The sequence below is a fragment of the Hylobates moloch genome, unplaced genomic scaffold (genome assembly GCF_009828535.3).
Source record: "Hylobates moloch isolate HMO894 unplaced genomic scaffold, HMol_V3 SCAFFOLD_5, whole genome shotgun sequence".
Taxonomy (NCBI): domain Eukaryota; kingdom Metazoa; phylum Chordata; class Mammalia; order Primates; family Hylobatidae; genus Hylobates; species Hylobates moloch.
In genome coordinates this window covers 11,042,608-11,064,274 of record NW_026652280.1, presented here as the reverse complement: position 1 = coordinate 11,064,274, position 21,667 = coordinate 11,042,608, and the positions used below count along the sequence as shown (strand labels likewise).

At 33.8% G+C, this 21,667-nt stretch overlaps 1 protein-coding gene across 4 annotated transcripts in view; it reads left to right on the top strand.

Moving 5' to 3' along the window:
- CCDC102B (coiled-coil domain containing 102B) overlaps positions 1 to 21,667 on the top strand; it is a 195,279-nt gene that overhangs the window by 97,300 nt on the left and 76,312 nt on the right. For 3 of the 4 annotated variants that reach the window (XM_058438272.1, XM_058438274.1, XM_032152082.2), the window contains exon 4: positions 19,984 to 20,604. In XM_058438272.1, coding sequence (XP_058294255.1) covers positions 19,999 to 20,604 — 606 coding nt within the window. In that variant the 5' untranslated portion in view covers positions 19,984 to 19,998. Of the gene's footprint in view, positions 1 to 6,547; positions 6,693 to 19,983; positions 20,605 to 21,667 lie in introns of those variants that run through there. The other variant, XM_058438273.1, reaches the window with a different exon arrangement.

The window sequence follows — 21,667 nt, the reverse complement described above, 5'->3', positions numbered from 1 at the left end:
TCGGCCTCCCAAAGTGCTGGGATTACAGGCGTGAGCCCTGCGCCCAGCCTCCTTTTCCCTTTCTAAGGGAACAAAAAGTCTTGCAGAAAATTTCTCTTGAAGAGCTATTGACTATTTTAAGATCAGAAATAATGTCTAAAAGCAGCATTAAATAGGGTAATGATCAGTTTGTCTGCCTTAGTGTATATTACAACAGAAAATAAAATGCTTTTGTATTCAAGCTAACTTCTGCTGTGATTCACACAACATACTCTTGTCTGCTCCATTGTTTCACATTGTGAGAGAAAGAAAACAGTGAGTTGTGTTCAAGCCACAGGAGTCCCAATTTGGTCAAACCAAAAATTATGCTATTTTCCATTTATGTTTTTTTTACTAGTAGGAAAATCCACCGTTACAAAATGTTGCATGCATTTTTATATTTTATTTCAATTCATGATGACTTTTATAAAACACTTGATTCACATTACATATGCCTGAGAATTCTTTAGACTTGTTAATAGTACTTATTATCTGAAAGCATAAAATACATTTGAATGTGGGTTTGTTTTCTAGATTTCATACAACAGAACTCAGTGGGACACTTGGGAGTCTGAGGAAAGATTTTTAGGTTGCCAAAGAGTGTTCAAAATTTAAAAGTAAATTTGGCTTTTATAAACATAATGAACAAAAGGAACTCAACATTTGAATTTAGCCTTCTTCCAAAATATGCAGTCATTTTTTGCATTTTCCATTTTAACATTTAAACAGCAAAATAATTATCTTGGTTCTGTTTTTCTGCGTCTCAACTCTTTGCAAATGGAAATATATTCAAAGAAGATGAAGGAAGTGGTTAGGCTTTTTCTGCAAGTTCAATTATCTTTGTGTTATTGCTCATTATTTTGAAGCAGGCCCAGACAATATTGTTGGTTATCTATTTAGATTGAACATTTTTATAAACGCGAGAAAGATAACTGTGAATGAAGATGTTGTTAAGCAAATGTTCTTAGTCATGTGTGTGGGTGTGTAGGGGTAAACATAGGAGAATTGATTACTCGGTCATGAGACTTGCTAAAGGCTTTCCACATCATCTGCTGAGACTCATGTCTCATTTCCATTAAGAGAAGGAATATTTGATAATGAAATTCTCCTTATCTGAACACAATTGTTTTAATGAGTATTAACTTCATAAGACAAGGAAATATCTGGATAATTTAATTTGGGTGGTAGGATAACTAAAGCATGAATCAACTAGAATTTTGTGATATCTTCCTTGTAGTAAAGATACATGTAGAAGAAAAGCTAAAATTTTCATTATATATGTTATATATACACATTTCATTACTATTTTGTATTTTAAGTCCATTCAAAATCTCCATATTAAACTACATTATTTTACAACAACGTATGGAGACTCATTGAGTTTGTGCAAAGTATTTTCTTTTGGAGGAAAATGTCTCCTTTCCAGGATAGCTGATTGAGCTACAACTTGTGAAGAACTGTGAATTTCAGGCTCTGTGCTGCCCCTGTGGTCTGTTTGTACTTCAGTGGGAGAACACGTCACTATATTGTGATAGTATTCTGTTTATCGTGTCTATTCTCCTGCTTAATCTGGAAGCTACTTGACAGCTAGAAATTTGGAAAGACATGGTATTTGTAAGGATAGTGCTTAGCAATTGGCTGCTTTCTGATGATTTAAATGAGGTTCAACGTTGATGGCTTTATGTAAAGTTAATACATTTAAACATATGCAGCTCAATGAATTTTTAAAAAGAATACACCCATATAGCCAATACCCAGATCAAGCAATAGAATATTGTTGGCATTCTAGAAGCCTTCTTCATGCCTTCCTCCTGTCATTACCACTAAAGGTAAACACTATTCTGAGTTTTCATAAGTAACTTTTCCTCTTTTTGAACTTGATATAATTGGGATTATGCAGTATGTATTATTTTGTGCCAGCTTCTTTTACTTGGAATTTTGTTTGTGAGATTCCTCCAACTGTAGCAATAGTTCATCTGTTTTTATTGTTACACAGTAACTATGGTAAAATTTTTGCATCCATTTTTAGTTTATAGACAAAGGTACATTCAATTTTGAGCAATTAGGAATAATGTTGCTATGACAATTCTTAAGGGCTGTTGGTTTCCATTGCAGGTTTAATTTGCACTACCTTTGTACCATATAATGTAAGAACTATCCATGTGATTATTGCCTATGTGCATATTGTCTTTCATGAAGTACATCTTCAAGTTTTTAGCATGTTATTGAAAAATCATATGGTTAACTTTTTCTTGTCAATGTGTGACTTTATGAGTCCTCAGTGGATATATGCACGCTTAAAGCATTCTTCACGCTATTATTTGCCTTTTCATTCTCTGGACGATGTCTTTCTTCTCATGAACAGAAATGCAGAGGTTTAATAAAGTTCTTTTTATAACTATTTTTACTTTATGGTTAATGCTTGATATACTGTTTAGAAAAGTCTTTGTTAACTACAATATTATGAATGATTTTTCTTAGATGACTTCTAGGAGGTTTATAGTTTTGTTTTACACTTTTAGTGAGCATTCTGTTGGGAACTGACTTTTTTAAAAGCTGTAATGTAGCTGTTAGTTCCATATGGATGTGATTGACCTAGTTCGTTTTGTTGAAAAAGGGAAAAATAATTTCACATACTGAATTGTCATAAATTAGGTCCCCAGAGATGTGCATCCGTGTTCGGACTCTTAATTCTCTTTCATTTGTCTATTTGTCTCTCTTTGAGCCAATGAGTCATAGTCTTAATTACTGTAGCTTTATATCACATTCATATCCAATAATATAATTCTCTAAATTTGTTCATTTTCAGAAAAAGTTTTGGCTTTCTTTGACTTTTTCTATTTTCAAATGGGTGTTAGTAGTCAACTTACCAGTTTTCACAAAATAAAATTTGTGAGGTTTTGACTGGAATTATTGAATACATAGGTTGATTTATGCATAAATGTCATCCTCACAATTTTGAGCTTTCTAGTCCACAAACAGACATAATATATTCCTTCGCTTATTTATATATTCTTTAGTTTCTCTTACGAGTGTATTGTAGTTTATAGGATGTAAGCTTACCTATCTTCTGGTACATCCCTAGCTACCTAATGCATATAATGCTATAATAGAATTGTATTAATTATTAAAATTTGATATTTGATGTCTAAATATTGGTTTCTAAAGTGTAGAAATACACATAATTGTGTATATTGACTTTAGTAACTTGACTAAAAATCACTTATTAGTTTTAATAGTTTGTGAATTATTTTGAATTTCTACTTACACAATCATATTGTACAAAATGAGAGTTTTATTTATTTTCACTTCTATTTAGTTTCCTTTCCTCATCACACTAATGGCTGGACCTCTCCTTTTATATAATACTGAACAGTAGTGGCATTAGGAGGCATATCCTTTTCATACTATTTTCAGGGGTAAAGCTATCAATAATTCAAAATTAAAGGTGATTGCTTTAGGTTTTCTGCAGAAAACTGTTATGTCAACTACTTTCCCTTCTATTTTTAGCTGGTTAGTTTTTCAAATTGTAAACTGGTGTTAAATTTTACCAAATGCATTTTATTCATGTATTGGGGTGTTTCCACTTTGTTAATATGGTTTATTAAGTCAATCACAGTGATTGATAATCAAATGCTAAACCAAAATTATATTTCTGGACCATATTCAACTTTGTGATATATTAATTGTTTTAAGCACCAAATTTCTCTTGCTAACATTTCTGTCAGGGCGTTTATGTCAGCTTGAGAGATTTGCCATTAAGTCCTGGTAAGGTCCTGGTATCAGGGTTTTATTGACCTCATAAAATGAGTTGGCATGTGTTAACTCTTTTTTTCTTATCTGGAAAAGTTTGTGAAAATTGATACCATTTCTTCCTGGTAAGAAAATTTATTCTTTCTGAATTCTTCATAAATAATCTTTGCTAGATTATTTTCTTTTAAATATCTTTCATTCATTCATTTATTCTTTTATTCATACAATAAATATTTACTTAACATCCACTCTAAAAGACATTGTGCTAGCCCTGCAGATGGAATGGTGAGCAGAAACAAGCATGGATCTTATCTGCATTGAGCTCACAGCACAGCTGGTGTGGAAGATAGAGTAATCAAATAATTTAAAAGCATGGAACAAACTCTATTAAAAATTTATGAAGTATGGATACCAGTGCTCGGAGATTACAGCAGGGACACCTAACCTATAACATGATTATGAAGTCTTCCTCAGGAAGCTAATAGTCAGAAGTAGATAGACTGCCTCATTTCTTTTTTCTTGTTTGAACTTGCATCTAATTCATGTGGTTAGAATGTTCTAAATGAGGATAACTGGCTTCCCAGTGTGGTTCATTTTCTATGTTATGTAGAGGATGTCCCAGAGTATTGGAGTTTGGTGATCCAAAAGCAAATTCATGTCCTTCACACTACACAAAAATTTGGCACAAATACTACATACTTAAGTCAGCAAAGAAAAAACACTAAAAATAAATTAGCCTCACTGGGCCCTTAATAGCAATGCCTAAAAATAAATACTTGCTGCTTGTCTTCAATTTAGTGCAGTCATTTATTCTCATCATTTTCTACTTTCTGGCAAAATACATAACTTGTATTTTCCAAGATGCTATATTTTATAAACTTTTTAAAATTAATTAATTTTATAAATATAATACCTTTATTAATATTTTACAATAACTTGTTTGGATGCCCTATACAAACTTTCCTAATTCTTTAATTAGACTCACATACAATATTTAAATGCCACAGAGAGAAAACAAATTTTGAGTAATCAAAATCTTCCCTTTAATGAAAAATACAGAGTTTTGTCCTATCTGAAAAGTTAGCTCATGCACTGCAAAACCGTGCCAAATGCAGGCAGCAGAATAATAAACCCAATAGGTCGCAAAGTTCTTTCTCTTCCTTCTTTTCTTCTCCTTCTTCCTTCCTTCCTTCCAATTGAAATATATAAATAATATGTGTATATATATGTATGTATATACACACATATATATATTTCCTAGGGAGAAAATCAGTAGATGTTAATTAGTAACTGAAACAAGTTTCTTTCAATTTTAAAAATATAATAACCATTTTGAGTAAACTATATATACACCATTTAATATAATTGTAGAGAAAAATAAAATATTCTAAAATGATTTCAAAACTCCCTTAGGAAAGAGCCAAGAGTTTCAATGTCAAAAGAGTTTCAAGATTTGTATTCTTCTATTTGGGATATGATGAGTATAAAGGATTTACTAAATGTGCTAGGTCAAATATCACTTTGTTCTAGAAGCTTGTAAAATTATAAATTGGAATAGTTTCTAAAAATTATGAAAACTACTGTAGTTTTCTGAGAATTGAGTTTTTTCATTGTTTAAAGCTGAAATATTGGCCGGGCATGGTGGCTCACTCCTTTAATCTCAGCACTTTGGGAACCCAAGGCAGGCGGATCATGAGGTCAGGAGTTCGAGATCAGCCTAGCTAACATAGTGAAACCCTGTCTCTACTAAAAATACAAAAATTAGCTGGTCATAGTGGGGCACGCCTGTAGTCCCAGGTACTCAAGATGCTGAAGCAGGAGAATCACTTGAACCTGGGAGGCATAGGTTGCAGCGAGCTGAGATTACGCTACTGCACTCCAGCCTAGGCAACATAGCGAGACTCCATTTCAAAAAAAACCCTGAAATTTTGTAGAAACAAATAAATGTTTAACATGTCAATTTGGTGTTTTAATTTGAAATTGGGCCTTTAAAAACTGTGATTATTTAATACTATTATTATTTTTGTTTTTTACAACGCCTATTTTTAGATACACAGGGTGCATGTGCAGGTTTGTTACATGGGTATGTTGCACCCAGGTAGAGAGTATAGTACCTAATAGGTAGTTTTTCAACTCCCCTCTTCCCAGTAGTCCACAATGTCTATTGTTTCCATTTTTATGTCCATGCATACTCAATGTTTAGCTCCCACTTTAAAGTGAGAACATGCGGTATTTGGTTTTCTGTTCTTGCATTCATTAGCTTAGGATTATGGCCTCTGGCTCCATCCACGTTGCTGCAAAGGACAATATTTCATTCTTTCCATGGCTGTGTAGTATTTCATGATATATATATGTGAGGCAGGAGAATAGGGTCTGGAGACAGGGAGTCTAAGGCCAACCTGAGACTGACTTCTTGGAACTGAACCAAAAAGAAAACCTCACCTCTCCATGCCTAAGTGACAAGAAACCAGTCACCTCCCTCTACAACCCCCCTCCACTCCCCTATAGCACAAATGGGAAGTACCTCTGATTGGTCTGGGGCCAAGCTTTCACTTCAGCCTTTGATTGGTTGCAGGACCAGGCTCCATTTCAGCCTCTGATTGGTTGTGGGCCAAGCCTCCACTTTAGCCTCTGATGAGTCATGGGCCAATGCTTCATTCGCATAGGTTGTAACCAATTGGAAGCCTCTAAAAGGTACATATAGGTGTTACCAAATTCTTTTAGCTTAGTAAACACTTTAAAGAACATTGCAATCGGCGCTCTTGAGCCGCTTGCTCGAGCCCACTCTCTGTCTGTAGAGTGTATGTTTGCTTCAGTAAATCTGTGCTTTCGTTGCTTTGTTCTTTTGTTGTTTTGTTTGTGTGTCTTAGAATTCCGAATTCCAAGAACCTGGACAACTTGCCGTCAAGACTTTCCATCAGGTAACTTATGTACCACATTTCTTTATCCAACCCACCATTGATGGATACCTAGGTTGATTCCATGTCTTTGCTATTGTGAAAAGCAGTGATGAGCCTATGAGTGCACACGTCTTTTTGGCTTCGTGATCTATTTTCCTTTGGGTATATACCCAGTAATGGGACTGATTGCTGTGTTGAATGGTAGCCCTGTTTTAAGTTCTTTAGCAAATCTCCGAAATGCTTTCCATGGTGGCTGAACTAATTTACACCCCCAGCAATAGTGTATAAGCATTCCTTTAACTCTGCAGCCTCACCAGCATCTGTCGTTTTTGAACTTGTTAATAATGGCCATTCTAACTGGTGTGAGATGGTATCTCATTGTGGTTTCGATTTGTATTTCCCTGATGGTTAGTGATAATGAGCATCTTTTCACATGTTTGTTGGCTTCTTGTGTGTCTTCTTTGTGAAATGTATGTTCATGTCCTTCGCGCACTTTCTAATGGGGTCATTTGTTTTCTGCTTGTTGATTTAAGTTCCTTAAGCATTCTAGATATTAGACCTCTGCGGTATGCATAGTTTGTGAATAATTTTTTCTCATTCTGCCGGCTATTTACTCTGTTGATAGGTTCTTTTGCTGTGCAAAAGCTCTTTAATTAGGTCCCACTTGTCATTTTTAGGGTTTTTCTTTTGCATTGCTTTGGGAGACTCGGCTGAAAATTATTTGCCGAGGCTGATGTCAAGAAGGGTATTTCCTAGGTTTTCTTTTCGGAATTTTTTAGTTTGAGGTCTTACATTTAAACCTTTAATCCATCTTGAGTTAGTGTTTATGTATAGTAAAAAGCAAGGGTCCGGTTTCATTCTCTGCATATGGCTAGCCAGTTATCCCAGTAACATGTATTGCATGAGGAGGCCTTTTCCCATTGCTTGTTTTTGTTGGGTTTTTCACAGATCGGATGGTTATAGGTGTGTGGTTATATTTCTGAGTTTTCTATTCCGAGCCTTTTGGCAAAGTCTTTAGGGTTTTCTAAGTATAGAATCATATTGTTAGTGAAGAGAGATAGTTTGACTTCTTTTTCAATTTGGATGACTTTTATTTCTTTCTCTTGCCTGATTGTTCTGGCCGGGAATTCCAGTACTATGTTGAAGAGGAGTGGTGAGAGTGGGCATCCTCGTCTTGTTCCAGTTCTCAAGGGGAATGGTTTCAGCTAAAAAACTGTGATTTTCAATTACATTCCTAAAATACATTTCATTGGATAAAATATAGACAGAAAAATAAAAATATTGAAATGTGCACAAGCTGTTATTTGAATAGTACAGAATAGCCAGACTGACATGATATTATAAGTATTCGGAAATGTTTTCTGTTAAGCCAAAGTCTCTGTGAAATTACAATTTAAAAAATTATGTGTAATAATAACAATGATTAAAATAGATCTTTGCTGATCTGAAAAATTTGTCTATCTTACATATACACACTATCACACACTCACACATGCACTCCATAAATAAAAACTGGAAAGGCATAGAGAGATAAATATATATGTACCTCTTGGTTTCTGGTAAGAAGGGAATAGGTTAATATATGTGAAATACTCAGGTAAATTCCTGATAATTTCTCTGTCTCTTTTTCTTTCTCTTTTATATTTCTCTCTTTCTCGCTGTCCACAAGTTTCATTGTTAGATGCCAAACAGTTCAGTTTATCTGTTATTTGATTTACAGAAGTTACTCTTATATAAAGGTAGATATTACAAAATATAATGAGAGGCATTATAATGATTTATTCTCATAGTAAGTGAAACTGATGAAACTGACATGCTTAAAGATTTTAATGCCACTTTATGTGTTCAAAGTAAGCGCTACTGAACTTAAGGTGCTATTTGAATAGAAAGCTTTTCTCATGCTATTATATTTGGCATTCAAAAAATGGGAAAGGGAAAGCTAAATAATACGTTGGCGGTTCCATTTTTCCAAAGTAAAACAATATTTGGGTTTTCAGTTTAAAAATATTTTTCAGTAAATTAGGCCAGGCGCAGTCTGTAATCCCCACACTTTGGGAGGCCGAGGTGGGCGGATCACTTGAAGCCAGGACTTGGAGACCAGCATGGCCAACATAGCAAAACTCCATCTCTACTAAAAATATAAAAATTAGTCGGGCATGGTGGTGCGTGCCTGTAGCCCCAGCTACTCAGGAGGCTAGGGCAGGAGAATCACTTGAACCAGGGAGACAGAAGTTGCAGTGAGCCGAGATCACTCCACTCTACTCCAGCCTAAGCAACAAAGCGAGACTCAAAAAATAATAATGATAATAAATAAATAAATAAACATTCAATTAGTTATTAAAACTTCAAGAGGTAAACATGAACATGTTCATCTTTGCATACCCCTCAGCGGAAAATCATGCAATGAATTAAATGCAGTAATTCTGCTTGTAGCAGAATCCAAGTTTTTTGTACTTATAGGTAGTCATGTACTCTTGAAAAGCACTTTAGGAAAACGAATCTGTACAGTGTTCTCATTTTCTAATTTTAAGTTGTTAAAGGCACCATTTAATGTCAGTTTATATTTCCTGTTACTGTCACCTCTTCAGAAGGTTAATATATACTAATGAAAACCTAGAATATTTCTGTTTGTTTTTATTTTCCCAATATCAAGAGATTAAAATGCATTTTTCTGACAATTCACATTCTTTTAATAGACTGCAGACACAGAAACTGTGTGGTAATAAATTTAGTGTTCTAAGAAACTAAATTTTGGTGTAATTTGTTATGCAGCAATATGGTTTCTGTGGAATACAGGTGTGGCTTCATTGAATCCTCTGGCCCTGAGTCTCTCTCATAGGCTGCAGGGAAGGTGTCAGCCAGAGCTGCAGTGGATTGAAGATGCAACTGGGGTAGGTCTGCTGCCAAGATTCCACAAATGGTTGCAGGCAGGATTTAGTTTCTGGGAGCTGGTGGCCAGAAGCCTCCCTCAGTTCCTTGCCACATGGGCTTCTCCAAACAACTGCTTATGACATGGCTCTTCGGTTCATCAGTGACCAAGAGAGAAGGCAATAGAAAGAATGCTAGCAGCATAGAAATCTCATTCTTTCATAACCTGATTTCCGAAGTCACATCTTACCACTTTTATAACATTATATTCATTAGAAGCAGGTCACAGGGCCAGCCCCCACTGAGAGGAAGGGAATTAGACATGGCTGTGAATACCAAAAGGGGGGATAAGTGAGGGACATTTTAGAAATGTGTCTATATTTTTATTTTTTAAAAATGATATACACACTCACTGGGAAAATCGATTTGAATTTTTTTCTTTACCATTTTTACCCAATTATTCTGAGGTTAAGGAAACATTTCAAGAATAAAACAAAATATAATTTACAAGGTTTGAAGTCATGACCATAATCTCTCTTTTTATTGGCATTTATTAGCACCTGATTGATCACATTACTTGTTACATAGCTATAATCTATATTTGAAATTTATGGATAAGAGTTAAAATGAAAGATTTATATGCCATAGTATTTACGTTACTATATAACCAATGCTGAACTTCTAATACAAAATGTCAATGCTAGGAATATCAATTCAAATGATAGTGAATTTCTCACCTGAAGCCACAAAGGCAACAAGGAGTTGGTACATTTTTAAGTGTTGAAAAAAAATCAAGTGATAATTATAGAACTGGTAAAACTATCCTTCAGGGAATGAATGGAAAGTAAAGATACCAGATCAAGGAAAGCTATAAGATGCTATTAATAGCGAGAACTACCCTTAAAAATTGGCCAAAGGAAATTCTGTAAACAGAAACAAAATGATAAAAGAATCCCGTAGCATCAAAAGACAACAAAGAACAATCAAATAGAAATATGAATCTATAAGATAGAATGTCTTTCTCCTCATTTGTTTTATAAATCATATTTATTGATTGAAATAAAAATTATAAAATCATTTTATACTCAAGAAAGTGATATTTAATGATAGAGAAGGTAAAATGACCTAAAGAGAAGTAAGTTTTCCATACTTCACTTGAAGTGATGAAATGTTGATTTCCAGTAGATAAGGCTGTTACATTTGTGTATTTTAACAAGTATGAAAACTGTACAAAGTGATAAACTAAAAAATACTGTACGTATATCAGCCAGGTGGAATCCAAACAAAAATTCAAATAACAAACAAGAAAGCAAAAGAAGAAATGCAGGGATGAGAAAGAGAGGACACAAAGAAAACAAATTATAAAATGGCAGATATAAGTTCTAACACATCAATAATTACTGTAAATGTAAATGGCCTAAATAGACGAGGTAGGAGTCAGAGATTGGCAGGGTGAATAAAACAAAACAAACAAACAAAAAGCATGAGCAAGTTATATGCTATTAATAAGGAACTTAACAAGAAACTCACTTCCTCAGATCATCAATTAAGATTGCCATCTCTCACAAATAAAATAATGGAAAATAAAAGGATGGAAAAAAATAACTTGGAAATAGTAGTTTTTAAAAAATACCTAAGAGTGGCTACGTTAATATCAGAGATGTCACTTCAGAACAAAACAAAACAAAATAAAATACAGAAACCTACCACAGACAAGGAGGGAAATTTCATCATGATAAAAGGATCAATACATCAGGAAGACATAATGATCCCATATGAGTATTCGTAAAACAACACAGCTTCCAAACATGAAGCAAAAACAGGTAGAGCTGAAAACAGAAATAGAAAAACCAGGAATTATAGTTGAGGATTTCAGAAATCTCTCTCAACAGCTAATAAAATGACTACACAGAATATCTGCAAAGGTATAGAGAATCTGAACAATACAATCAACAAATAGGATCTAATTGTCATGTATAGAACATTCAATCATACAGTTGCAGAATATACATATTTTCAAGTGTCATGTAACATTCACCAAGGTACATATCCTATTAACAAAATAAAACCTTCAACTAATATAAAAGAATTGAAATTAGGCAGAGTATGTTCTCTTTCTGTAATGAAATCAAACTAAAAATCAACAGCAGAAATACAACAGAAATATCTCTGAAGAAGTAAAAATTAGACAACACATGTTTAAATAATTGATGGTTCAATGAGGAATTCACTGAGAAAATAAAAAAATACAAAACGGAATAAAATGAAAATACTGTAATGTCAAATATTTGAAAGACAGCTAAAGTAGTGCAGAGAAGAAAGATTATGCCCTAAATTCTTACATTAGAAATAAAGTACTCAAGCCAATAATCTTAAGTTCCTACCACAAGAAACTTAGAAAAAAACTTAGAAAAACAATTCAAATATATTTGAATTGTTATTTCTTTTATTTAAATTGTTACTTTATTTAAAAATATTTAAATTGTTACTTCTTTTATTTGAATATATTTAAATTATGTGAATATATATTTAAGTATATTCTGTCATGTCGCTTCCAATAAATATACTGAATAAATAAGTTAAATACTGTTATAATTTTAAAATATTGCTTGACTTGATCATCAAGACAGGTATGACAATCTTATACAACTTCTTAGGGGGCATATTTGAAAAGTGGCTTTTCTGGCTTCCTTACTTTTGAAGTCTGGGTAAAATGTGTAAGTTTCTTATGTCTCATCTTTCTCTTTTTTGAAAGAAAAAAACTATTTTGCGCATCTTTTCTACATGTTCGCTACAACATTTGGATTCACCAGAAATTTTGCAATTTGGAGGAGCTGGGCTTTTAAAAAGTTTTTTGTTGATTTGATTTATATTTTCAAAGTGTAAATCTTACTCTTTGGTCATGCTATTTACAGTGAAAATTGAATTCCACGTCATACACACAAAATAAAGTTTAACATACTATAGCATGCATGATTTCACATAAATACTTTTTGCTTTAGTAAGAACTGGGGTGACTGAAGTGGAGTATTTGGATATATGCACAGGTATAGCTCATGAAAGTCTTAAATATGTTGTAAAATGTCTGCTTCTGAATCCATTTTTTTTCTCAGCTTTTTGATATGGAATACAGTTTAGCCAATTTGGATTATTAATGTAAAGAATGTACTGTTGGGAAAATAAAACTGACTTTAAGAATAAATTTTGTTTCGATTGAAAAAAATTATAAGTGCTTTTTGAAAATAGATAGGACAATCTTTGAGCTTCACTCTTCAAATTTCGTGAAGTCTGAGGAAACTTTCCAGTCAGCCAACATAAAGCAGTTGGCAGATTTGCACACCTATCAAATGGGGGTGAGAAAATATTACCGCATTTTACTGACATAAAGAGCTTTCTCCTGTTCACCACAAAGTGTAAATAGACCTGTGAAGATCTTGTGACTTAGCCACACAGATTCTTTAAGAATAAGTGTGAATATGGTAAACGGTTTAGGAATTTTGCTTAGAAAATGTATAGGAAAATTGGGGTCATCTGTGGCTTTGTTTCATGAAACCTTAAATGCACAAAAATATTTGGAAATCTCGATGAATTCAATATTAAAGAAAATCTATAATTTTAACAAATAAATAGATTTTAAATGTAAAACCACAACAACAAACAGAAAAAATTCCCTGATCTTGATGATATAACCGTCCTTCTCTTAGTACCACCTAGTTTGTAGTGGAACTGTGATAGGAATTATTTCGCAGAGTGATTTGCTCTCACATTAGATATTGATAATAATTATCATTTGAAGTTATTGGTTATGTGCTCTCCTTTTAATTTCCTTTTAACATTTTAGTATTTCTGGAAACAGTTACATTGTCATCTCTGTCATTTAATCGATATGAGGTTCTACAAGATGATGTTTACATAGTAATGTAAATTACAGATACAGTCACCTGCGTAAATTTAGAAAGTGGCAGAACCTTTAACAATATCAGGCTTGTGCAGTGTTATTTCCCATAAAATGTGCACCGTGTCTGTTAGCCACCTGGAAATAGTGCTAAGCTGCTAAGCACATTCTTATACAGAAATAAGATTAGTTGGGGCTATATAGTTCCAGCAGAGCTAATATTAATTTTATTTTTGGCTTAAGGTCTCAAGAAATATTTTGGCTTTTTTATTTGGCACCATTAAGTTGGATTAGATTGCATAAGAAAATTGGGATAGTTTGTGGCTTTGTTCACTAAAACCTTGGCATGAGTGTAAATATTTTAAGATGCTGATGAATTGAGTGTCAGGTTTCCATACACACAGGTAAAATATGTAGAACAGATTATATATACATATATATGTATGTATAATATTGTATATTGTATTTATTCCATATATATTCTATGTAATACAGAAATATACTTAGGTTGCTAAGCTCAAATGTATGACATAATCTCTTTAAGTCTCAAAATTTGTACACTGGTGAGAAATGTCAGCAATATTTTAGAGCAGAGCTTTCTTGAACCTGCTTGGCATCCCAAGTACTTCATAAGAGTAGTTAAATGATGTATCCACCAAGAAAGTCTAAATTGTCTGAACCTAAATTTGTACTTGGCAGGCAAAGCACCATAAAGGCTTCAAGTTGATCAGCCTGCCAGAAAACAGGAATTTTATTTTTCCAAGACTTATTACAAATGATGCATTGACACTTTATAAAACGGAGTATGGATTTTGGGTCTCTCTGTATTTCTTTATTCACATTATAAAGAAGTCGGACTGGTCACTTCTTTTTCTCTCTGATCTATGAGGTTATTATTATAATGTAATTTTTAAGCCCCTTAAAGCTTATAGAAAACACAGCAATGACATCAAGATACTATGTGGAGAGACTTTGAAATAGTTTATTTTTAAAGAATTGGAGTTTTAAAAATCATTGAACATTATCTTAGAAATGTAATTTTTTATCACTATTTTTTCTCAAATAATTTTACTGAAAACCTAGCCTAAAGGAAAGGCATCACATAGATTTGAACCATTGACACATTGCTTCAATAACACTAGTTAATAGCAATAGCTTGAAAGGGGAGCAATGAAGAGTAAGCTAGCAAAAGGTCATGCTTACCGTATTCCATGCCAATTCTTTAAAATAGAGGTAATTTCTATATGATCAGATAATGCCATTTAAAATTTAAGAACGACTCTTGGCAAACATGACATTATGTTTTAAACTTTGTGTTTATGCTCATTTTATGTTACAATGCTTTTGGAAAGTAAAATATCTAAGCTTTAAATTATTGGCAAGTTATTCAAATTTATTTTATATTATTAAGTTGCCTGCTTTGGCGAATTATTTTCTGTCTCTGTACAATTTAAAAGCCTCTCATTTGCACCAACAAGCATAGATGGAAGCTGTCTGTATAATGTGCTACAGTGTAAGGATTTTTAAAATAGAATATTTAACCATGAGCAAATCTTGAACTACATACATATGATGCCATATGGCCATTTACTGTATGGTTTCATTTATCTCATCATCACAACTATAGTCTTCTATTTAATAGTCTGTGTACTCTTGCAAAAGTTCATATATATATATATGTTTTAGATCTATACAAAATGCATTTTCATACTCATCATTTGTGCATGTTTGACAGGCCACGTTTTATAATACAATAAAGTGTTTATTTTCCTGAATATTAAAAACGGATTCTTTTTTCTTTTTATCAGAGTATATGTCATCATATCTATCATAATGATTGTTTCTTAGCATTGTGCTTTGAATCCGTATTAATCTATTTTCTCACTGCAAATGGCTTTTGTTATTTTGTGTGCATTACAGGTCCTATGCTTCTTAGGAAAAAAAAATTCAACAAAGGTTTCATTTTCTATAGATTAAGATAAAGCAATAACGATAAACAAGAAGACAAAAACTTTTTAATGTCTCTTTTATCCTGCCATGGAAGTTTAACTTCTGCCAAAAATGCTTTTCTTTCTGCCCTATTGCATTTTTTCAGATAATACATAAAATGTCACTTGGGAGAGACTTTGCTAAGTACATAGGGATTTTTTGGATTACAATACACTTTGCTCCTTTCAAAGATTTAGTTAAAAGTTGTGATTGTTAGTTTGGTTTATTGTTTATGATTGTTAGCAACATTCAGGATGGCAGAAGTGATGTCTGTTTTGTTCACTTTCAAGGAGCAGGTCAGCGGTGGATATTCAACCCACCTTATTTTGTTGTTGTTGTGTTGTGTTTTGTTTTGTTTTAGGCTTTCAGCAGCCGGAAACCTTGGTTTTTAGCTTCTGTTTCTAGTGATAGGTGGAAAAGAGGGATGAGGAAAGGGTTTTACTACCCAGTCAGAAACAGAAACTAAGAACCCGGTGACTGTGTCCTCTCCCTTGGACACCCTTAGACAAAGGGCCACTAAAAGATCTAGAATTCTCGGATCACAGGTTTAGTTAGTAGGAAAGTATAACCTGCTACCTGAAGGATGAGAAGCCAGGGGAAAGAGGGTCTGTGGAGAGCGGGGAGCGTGCTCCCGCAGAGCGAACAGGTTGCACCAAGGAGAAGGTGGAGGTGAAGTTGTGCAAGGAATGGACACATCCAGGGTAGCCGACACAGGGGATGTGGAAGATGGAGTGACAAAGAGGAAGCCAGAGGGATGGACAGGCCTGGACCTCGCAGTCCCTTTGAGCTATGATGAGGAGATTGAATGAACTCAAAGAACAGTGTCAGGATGAGAAGACTAATTGTTGTGTAATTTAATAGGAGATATTTTAGCTTAAAAATATCCAAAGTGGAAGTATGCCAAATGTATTCCCGAAATACTCTAAAAGATTTATAGTGAAAACAGTTGATACTTTGAAGCTGTAGAATTTTTATATGAAGAGGTGGTAGCTCAGGATTCAATTTCCTCAGTTTCCAAACTGGGTTGACCCCTTCTAACTGTATGACTTGGCTGGATACATCAGAGCCTAAGCCCTAGTTTCATTATCATTAAGATGGGGATAATAATAGTACTGATTATTCCACTGATTAATATCAATATTATATAGAAACTGGAACTGCAACTTTATTACATACAGAGCACTTTTGTAAATTTCATTTTTCCTATGCTTTTCCTGTTGTTGTTTTTTTTTAAGTACACCATTTCTCTTTCAAAAGACAGAGGGAAAAACACACAAAAAAGTAAATGGTACAATTAGTATGTCAAGGTGACATACTAATGACTTGTATAACATTGATACCTTGCCTACAAGATAGCTAGGGCTAACCAATCTGCCGGCATTTTCCCTTTTAATAGTCACAAGAATTCAATGAGGCCCACGCTATTCTTGTCTCCTTTTATACTAAGGATATTTAGTGAAAGGCAGTTTTATGTAATTGGTCCAAGATCATCGTCTAAAAAGTGGCAGAGTAAAACTCTACCCAATAGAGGCTGGTGTCCACTGACACATTAAGTTCTTCTTTGGCAACAAATAATATTTTTTAGTGATATTATATATACTTTGTAGACCCTTAACATTTTATTTATGTGGTTATGTACCACATTCAAAAATATTTGCAGGAATCATGGTGGCCTGATTGAGCATTTTTGCAATGCAAAAATCAGTACAAGAAACCAAGTCAACATCGTTAAAACATTTTCCCACGTATCAGTGGCCCTGTCCTACAACCACTGGCAAATACTTTCGTAGTTGTCTGAGCTAAAATACAAAGAGTGCACACATTTGTATAGGGAAATGAAGACTTTAGTGCATGCATATGTGTGTTAACCATCCTCATCTCAAGCAAGTTTTCCTTGCCTGAGAAAACTTTTTAAAACAGGAAATACTCTTCAAGTTCAAGGACTGACTAAGCCCAACTCATTTTTATTTAGTCAGATGTGAAAAAACACACAGTTAATTGGTAGGCAAGATCTCAATGTACCAGAATCCAATTATTGAGTCTTCAAAACACTAGTGAAATAAAAGTTAATGAGACATTTAAAGACATTACAATTTTATGATACTGATTTATTTTGAAAACTAGCAAGGATAAATTTAAGTTTAATATGCTGAATTAAATTCTCTGTCTTCACTTTGGAATTTCAACCAAAAGAAATATAATTAAGTAGTGAATAGTAAATATATATATGTATTTGTATAGGTAAATAAATATATATATATATATTTGCTGTGTTTCTAATTAAGAGTTCCTTTTGTTCTTTTCTTTTTTTATATTGGTGTTGGAATTTGGTCAGTTGTATTCTTATTGCCCTCTGAATTATAGTAAATGAAGGGAACAAAATACTCCACATCAGCAATAATTGAAACATGATTGGACATATACCAATGCTAACAAAAATAATTACAACCATGAGTCTAAATTTTTATAATAAGTATTATAATGAAGAGTAAAGTGGTTTGACATCTCTATATAACACTTGTTAAAATGTTTTTTATCTACAATTAAAAGTTAATGTTAATTAAGTTTAATATTATAAGGTCTCTTAATAAGATAGCCTTAATATTCATCTTTTAAAATATTATATAGTCTTTTTTTTTCCCGATGATTAAAGGCTTATTTTGTAAGTTAGTTAAAGTAATGAAACTCATTCAGTTGATTAAATAGATGGGTCATACGGAGGCAATTTATGATCTGTAACTATATAAAAGCAGATGAAAAAAGTGAGAGGATTTAATGTCATGCACATAAAATATTATATAAGATTATTTACACCAGAAAAGTGTATCTGAGAATAAAAACGGATAATTATATACAGCCATGGAACTTTATTAATTTATAAATTAAGCTGCATGTTTTCAGCACTTTTTTAAAGCAAAAATTCTACTTACTGTATTCTCAATATACCTATATTACAATATTGAATAAATGGGTATATATATTGTTACATATGGTATGCCTTTACAAATTAATTTGTGTTTTGGTATTTATATGGAAAGTTGATTTTAATTCCTTTACAAAGCTTTGCATTGGGCTAAGACTCTGTGTAGTGTTATCTACGCTGTAAAGTTTCCTCATTTCTAAGCGATACTCATAACTTCATCAGTACCCCTTGGATCACCTGACCATACCTAAGAATCTAACACTGGCTTGACACATATTACATAATAAACAAGATTATTGAACAAATACATATGTTATAATGTAAATTATGTATCTTTAAAACTTAACTATGCTTCTCTCATCCACCAGACTGTAAAATCTTTGACACACAAGAACCATGTCTTTTCCATAATATTTTATTTTTGACCTTATCACAATATTAGCCACAGTAAGAAATTAATTCATGTTAGATGTGCTTTTGCCTGAAAATAACAGAAAACTCAACCATCATAACTTAAATAAATATAGGTTATCCTGCTCACATAGCAAAGAAATCAGAGATATGCATTCTACCTGTCATGCCGTAATTCACACCTTAAATCAGGCTCTTATCTTCATGATTCACCATTTTGAATGTTATGAGAAGGCTGTTATACTCACCTTCTTCCAGAACTATGTCCTTATTCAAACACAAGGAAGGCAGAGGAAAGAGAGTTCCTCATTGTGATGTTCTCATATTTTTCTAGATGGGAAATCTTCTCAGTACACTTCGTCTCACATCCCAGCAGCCAGAGCCAGGCCATATGGCTGCCTTGAGACTAGTCAATAGTCAACAGATGAAGGACATCATGTAAAATGTAGACTATGATTTAACCTCTGGGATTGGGATAGAGGCTTGTTTGCCTATAGATCAATAGGTTGTGCATTCTGCCTGAACAAATCGAGGCTTAGCAGGGATAAAGAAAACCATTAAGTAGTTAGTGGACAATAAATATTACAATTTGTATTTTGTAGAGGACAATGTTACAATAGATATGACCCAAATAGAACTGGATTTGTCAAAATGAATTATTTATGTCATATGCTACCTTCAATTGCATCTTTATATTTTTATTTGTATTTGGCAAAATTGGATACAAGCATTTTCTATTTCTTAGTGGATAGTTACAAGTGTTTAAATTCCTTTATATTTTTAGTTACATTGGAAAAATATGCAATATTGAAAAAGTGTGGCTGGGTGCGGTGGCTCACACCTGTAATCCCAGCACTTCGGGAGGCTGAGGTGGGTGGATCATGAGATCAGGAGATCGAGACCATCCTGGCCAACATGGTGAAACCCCGTCTCTACTAAAATACAAAAAATTAGCTGGGTGTGGTGGTGCGTGCCTGTAGTCCCAGCTACTCAGGAGGCTTAGGCAAGGAAATCGCTTGAACCCTGGAGGCAGAGGTTGCAGTGAGCCGAGATCATGCTACTGCACTCCAGCCTGGCGACAGAGCAAGACTCTGTCTCAAAAAAAAAAAAAAAAAAAAAAAAGCATTGTTTTCATCAATTAAAAAAAAAAAAAAAAAGAGTAGGTCTTGTTCCTGTATTTACAAGGGAAATTTCTGCGTGAAATTATGTCCTCTATCTTTTCTCAGGTCTTAAATATAAATATGAATTTAGATTCCATACATCGATTAATTGAGGAAACACAGATCTTCCAGATGCAACAATCATCAATTAAGTCACACGGTGACATGGTGGCACCTGACTCACCCCCCAGGGATACCTGTAATACCTGCTTTCCACTTCATGGGCTACAATCTCATGCTGCTCACAATTTCTGTGCGCACTCGTTTAACACCAACGAATGGGATATTTGTGAAGAACTTCGCCTGCGGGAGCTTGAAGAAGTCAAGGCCAGAGCTGCTCAGATGGAAAAGACCATGCGGTGGTGGTCGGACTGCACTGCCAACTGGAGAGAAAAATGGAGTAAAGTTCGAGCTGAAAGGAACAGTGCCAGGGAGGAAGGAAGACAACTCAGAATAAAACTAGAGATGGCCATGAAAGAACTGAGTACACTGAAAAAGAAACAGAGTTTGCCACCTCAGAAGGAGGCATTAGAAGCTAAAGTTACCCAGGATCTGAAGCTTCCTGGCTTCGTAGAAGAATCCTGTGAACATAGAGACCAATTTCAATTGAGTTCACAAATGCATGAGTCTATCAGAGAGTATTTGGTAAAAAGACAATTTTCTACAAAGGAGGACACAAATAATAAGGTAAGAAAAAAAATCCAGAGATGATGTGAATTTCTGAAGGTCATATATAGTGATGGGGAGGAAGAAGGAAGTGACAAATCCAATGGTGATTATACTAGTCTGCCAGGGCTACCATAACAAAGTACCATAATCACGGTTGTTTAAGCAACAGAAATTCATTTTCTTACAATTGTAGAAGCTAGAAATACAAGATCGATGTGCTAGCAGGGTTAGTTTCTTCTGAGGCCTCTCTCCTTGGCTTATAGAAAGCCGTTTTCTCCTTGTGTCTTCACATGGTCTTTTCTCTGTACACATGTCTGTGTCTTAAGTTCTTCTTGTAAGGACACCATCATTAGGCCCACCCTACTGACCCTAATTTAGCTAAATCACCTCCCTAAAGGGCCTGTCTCTACCAACAGTCACATTCTGAGGTACCGGGGGTTAGGAGACCTAACAAGAAAGATATGCATATGTATCCTTCATCTCACTTCAATACTTTCCGTGAACAGCACATCTTATTGTATTGTTTGTCAAAATATTATAGTATAGATGATTGCAATGCTCATTCTTGAGAGAATTAAGGAATGAATCATCCTAGGTAACCTGGCATCCACATACTACTTAAAAAATAAAATAAAAGTGAAGTATCATCGAGATTTTACTTGAACTTGACTATTCATTGAGATTTTATTTGAAATTGTCTTTCATTTCAGACTTACAAACCAGGGCAAATTTAAATTATAGGCAAATACCAATAGCATGAGTCCTGTGAAGTTTTTGAGTTATGCTCTAAGAGTATCGTGCAGTTGTTGCTCTAGTACTGATGTCCATGTTTATTAAAGTGCCCCATTAAATTCTATTTAGATGTGACTCATGAATTAAAGCCATAAGGGGAACTAAAATAAAGCAATAAGCAAGCTTTTTAAAATATTCAAGAGCTTCCTGAAAATTCTATCTTGTCTTTCAAAAATGTTAAAAAATAATTACTTTGAAACTGTGTCTTATGACAAAAGAAACTTGAAAGAGGAATTCATCAACTCATTAAAAATTATTTACAGCTGTTCAAGTTTGTGCAGGGTTATTT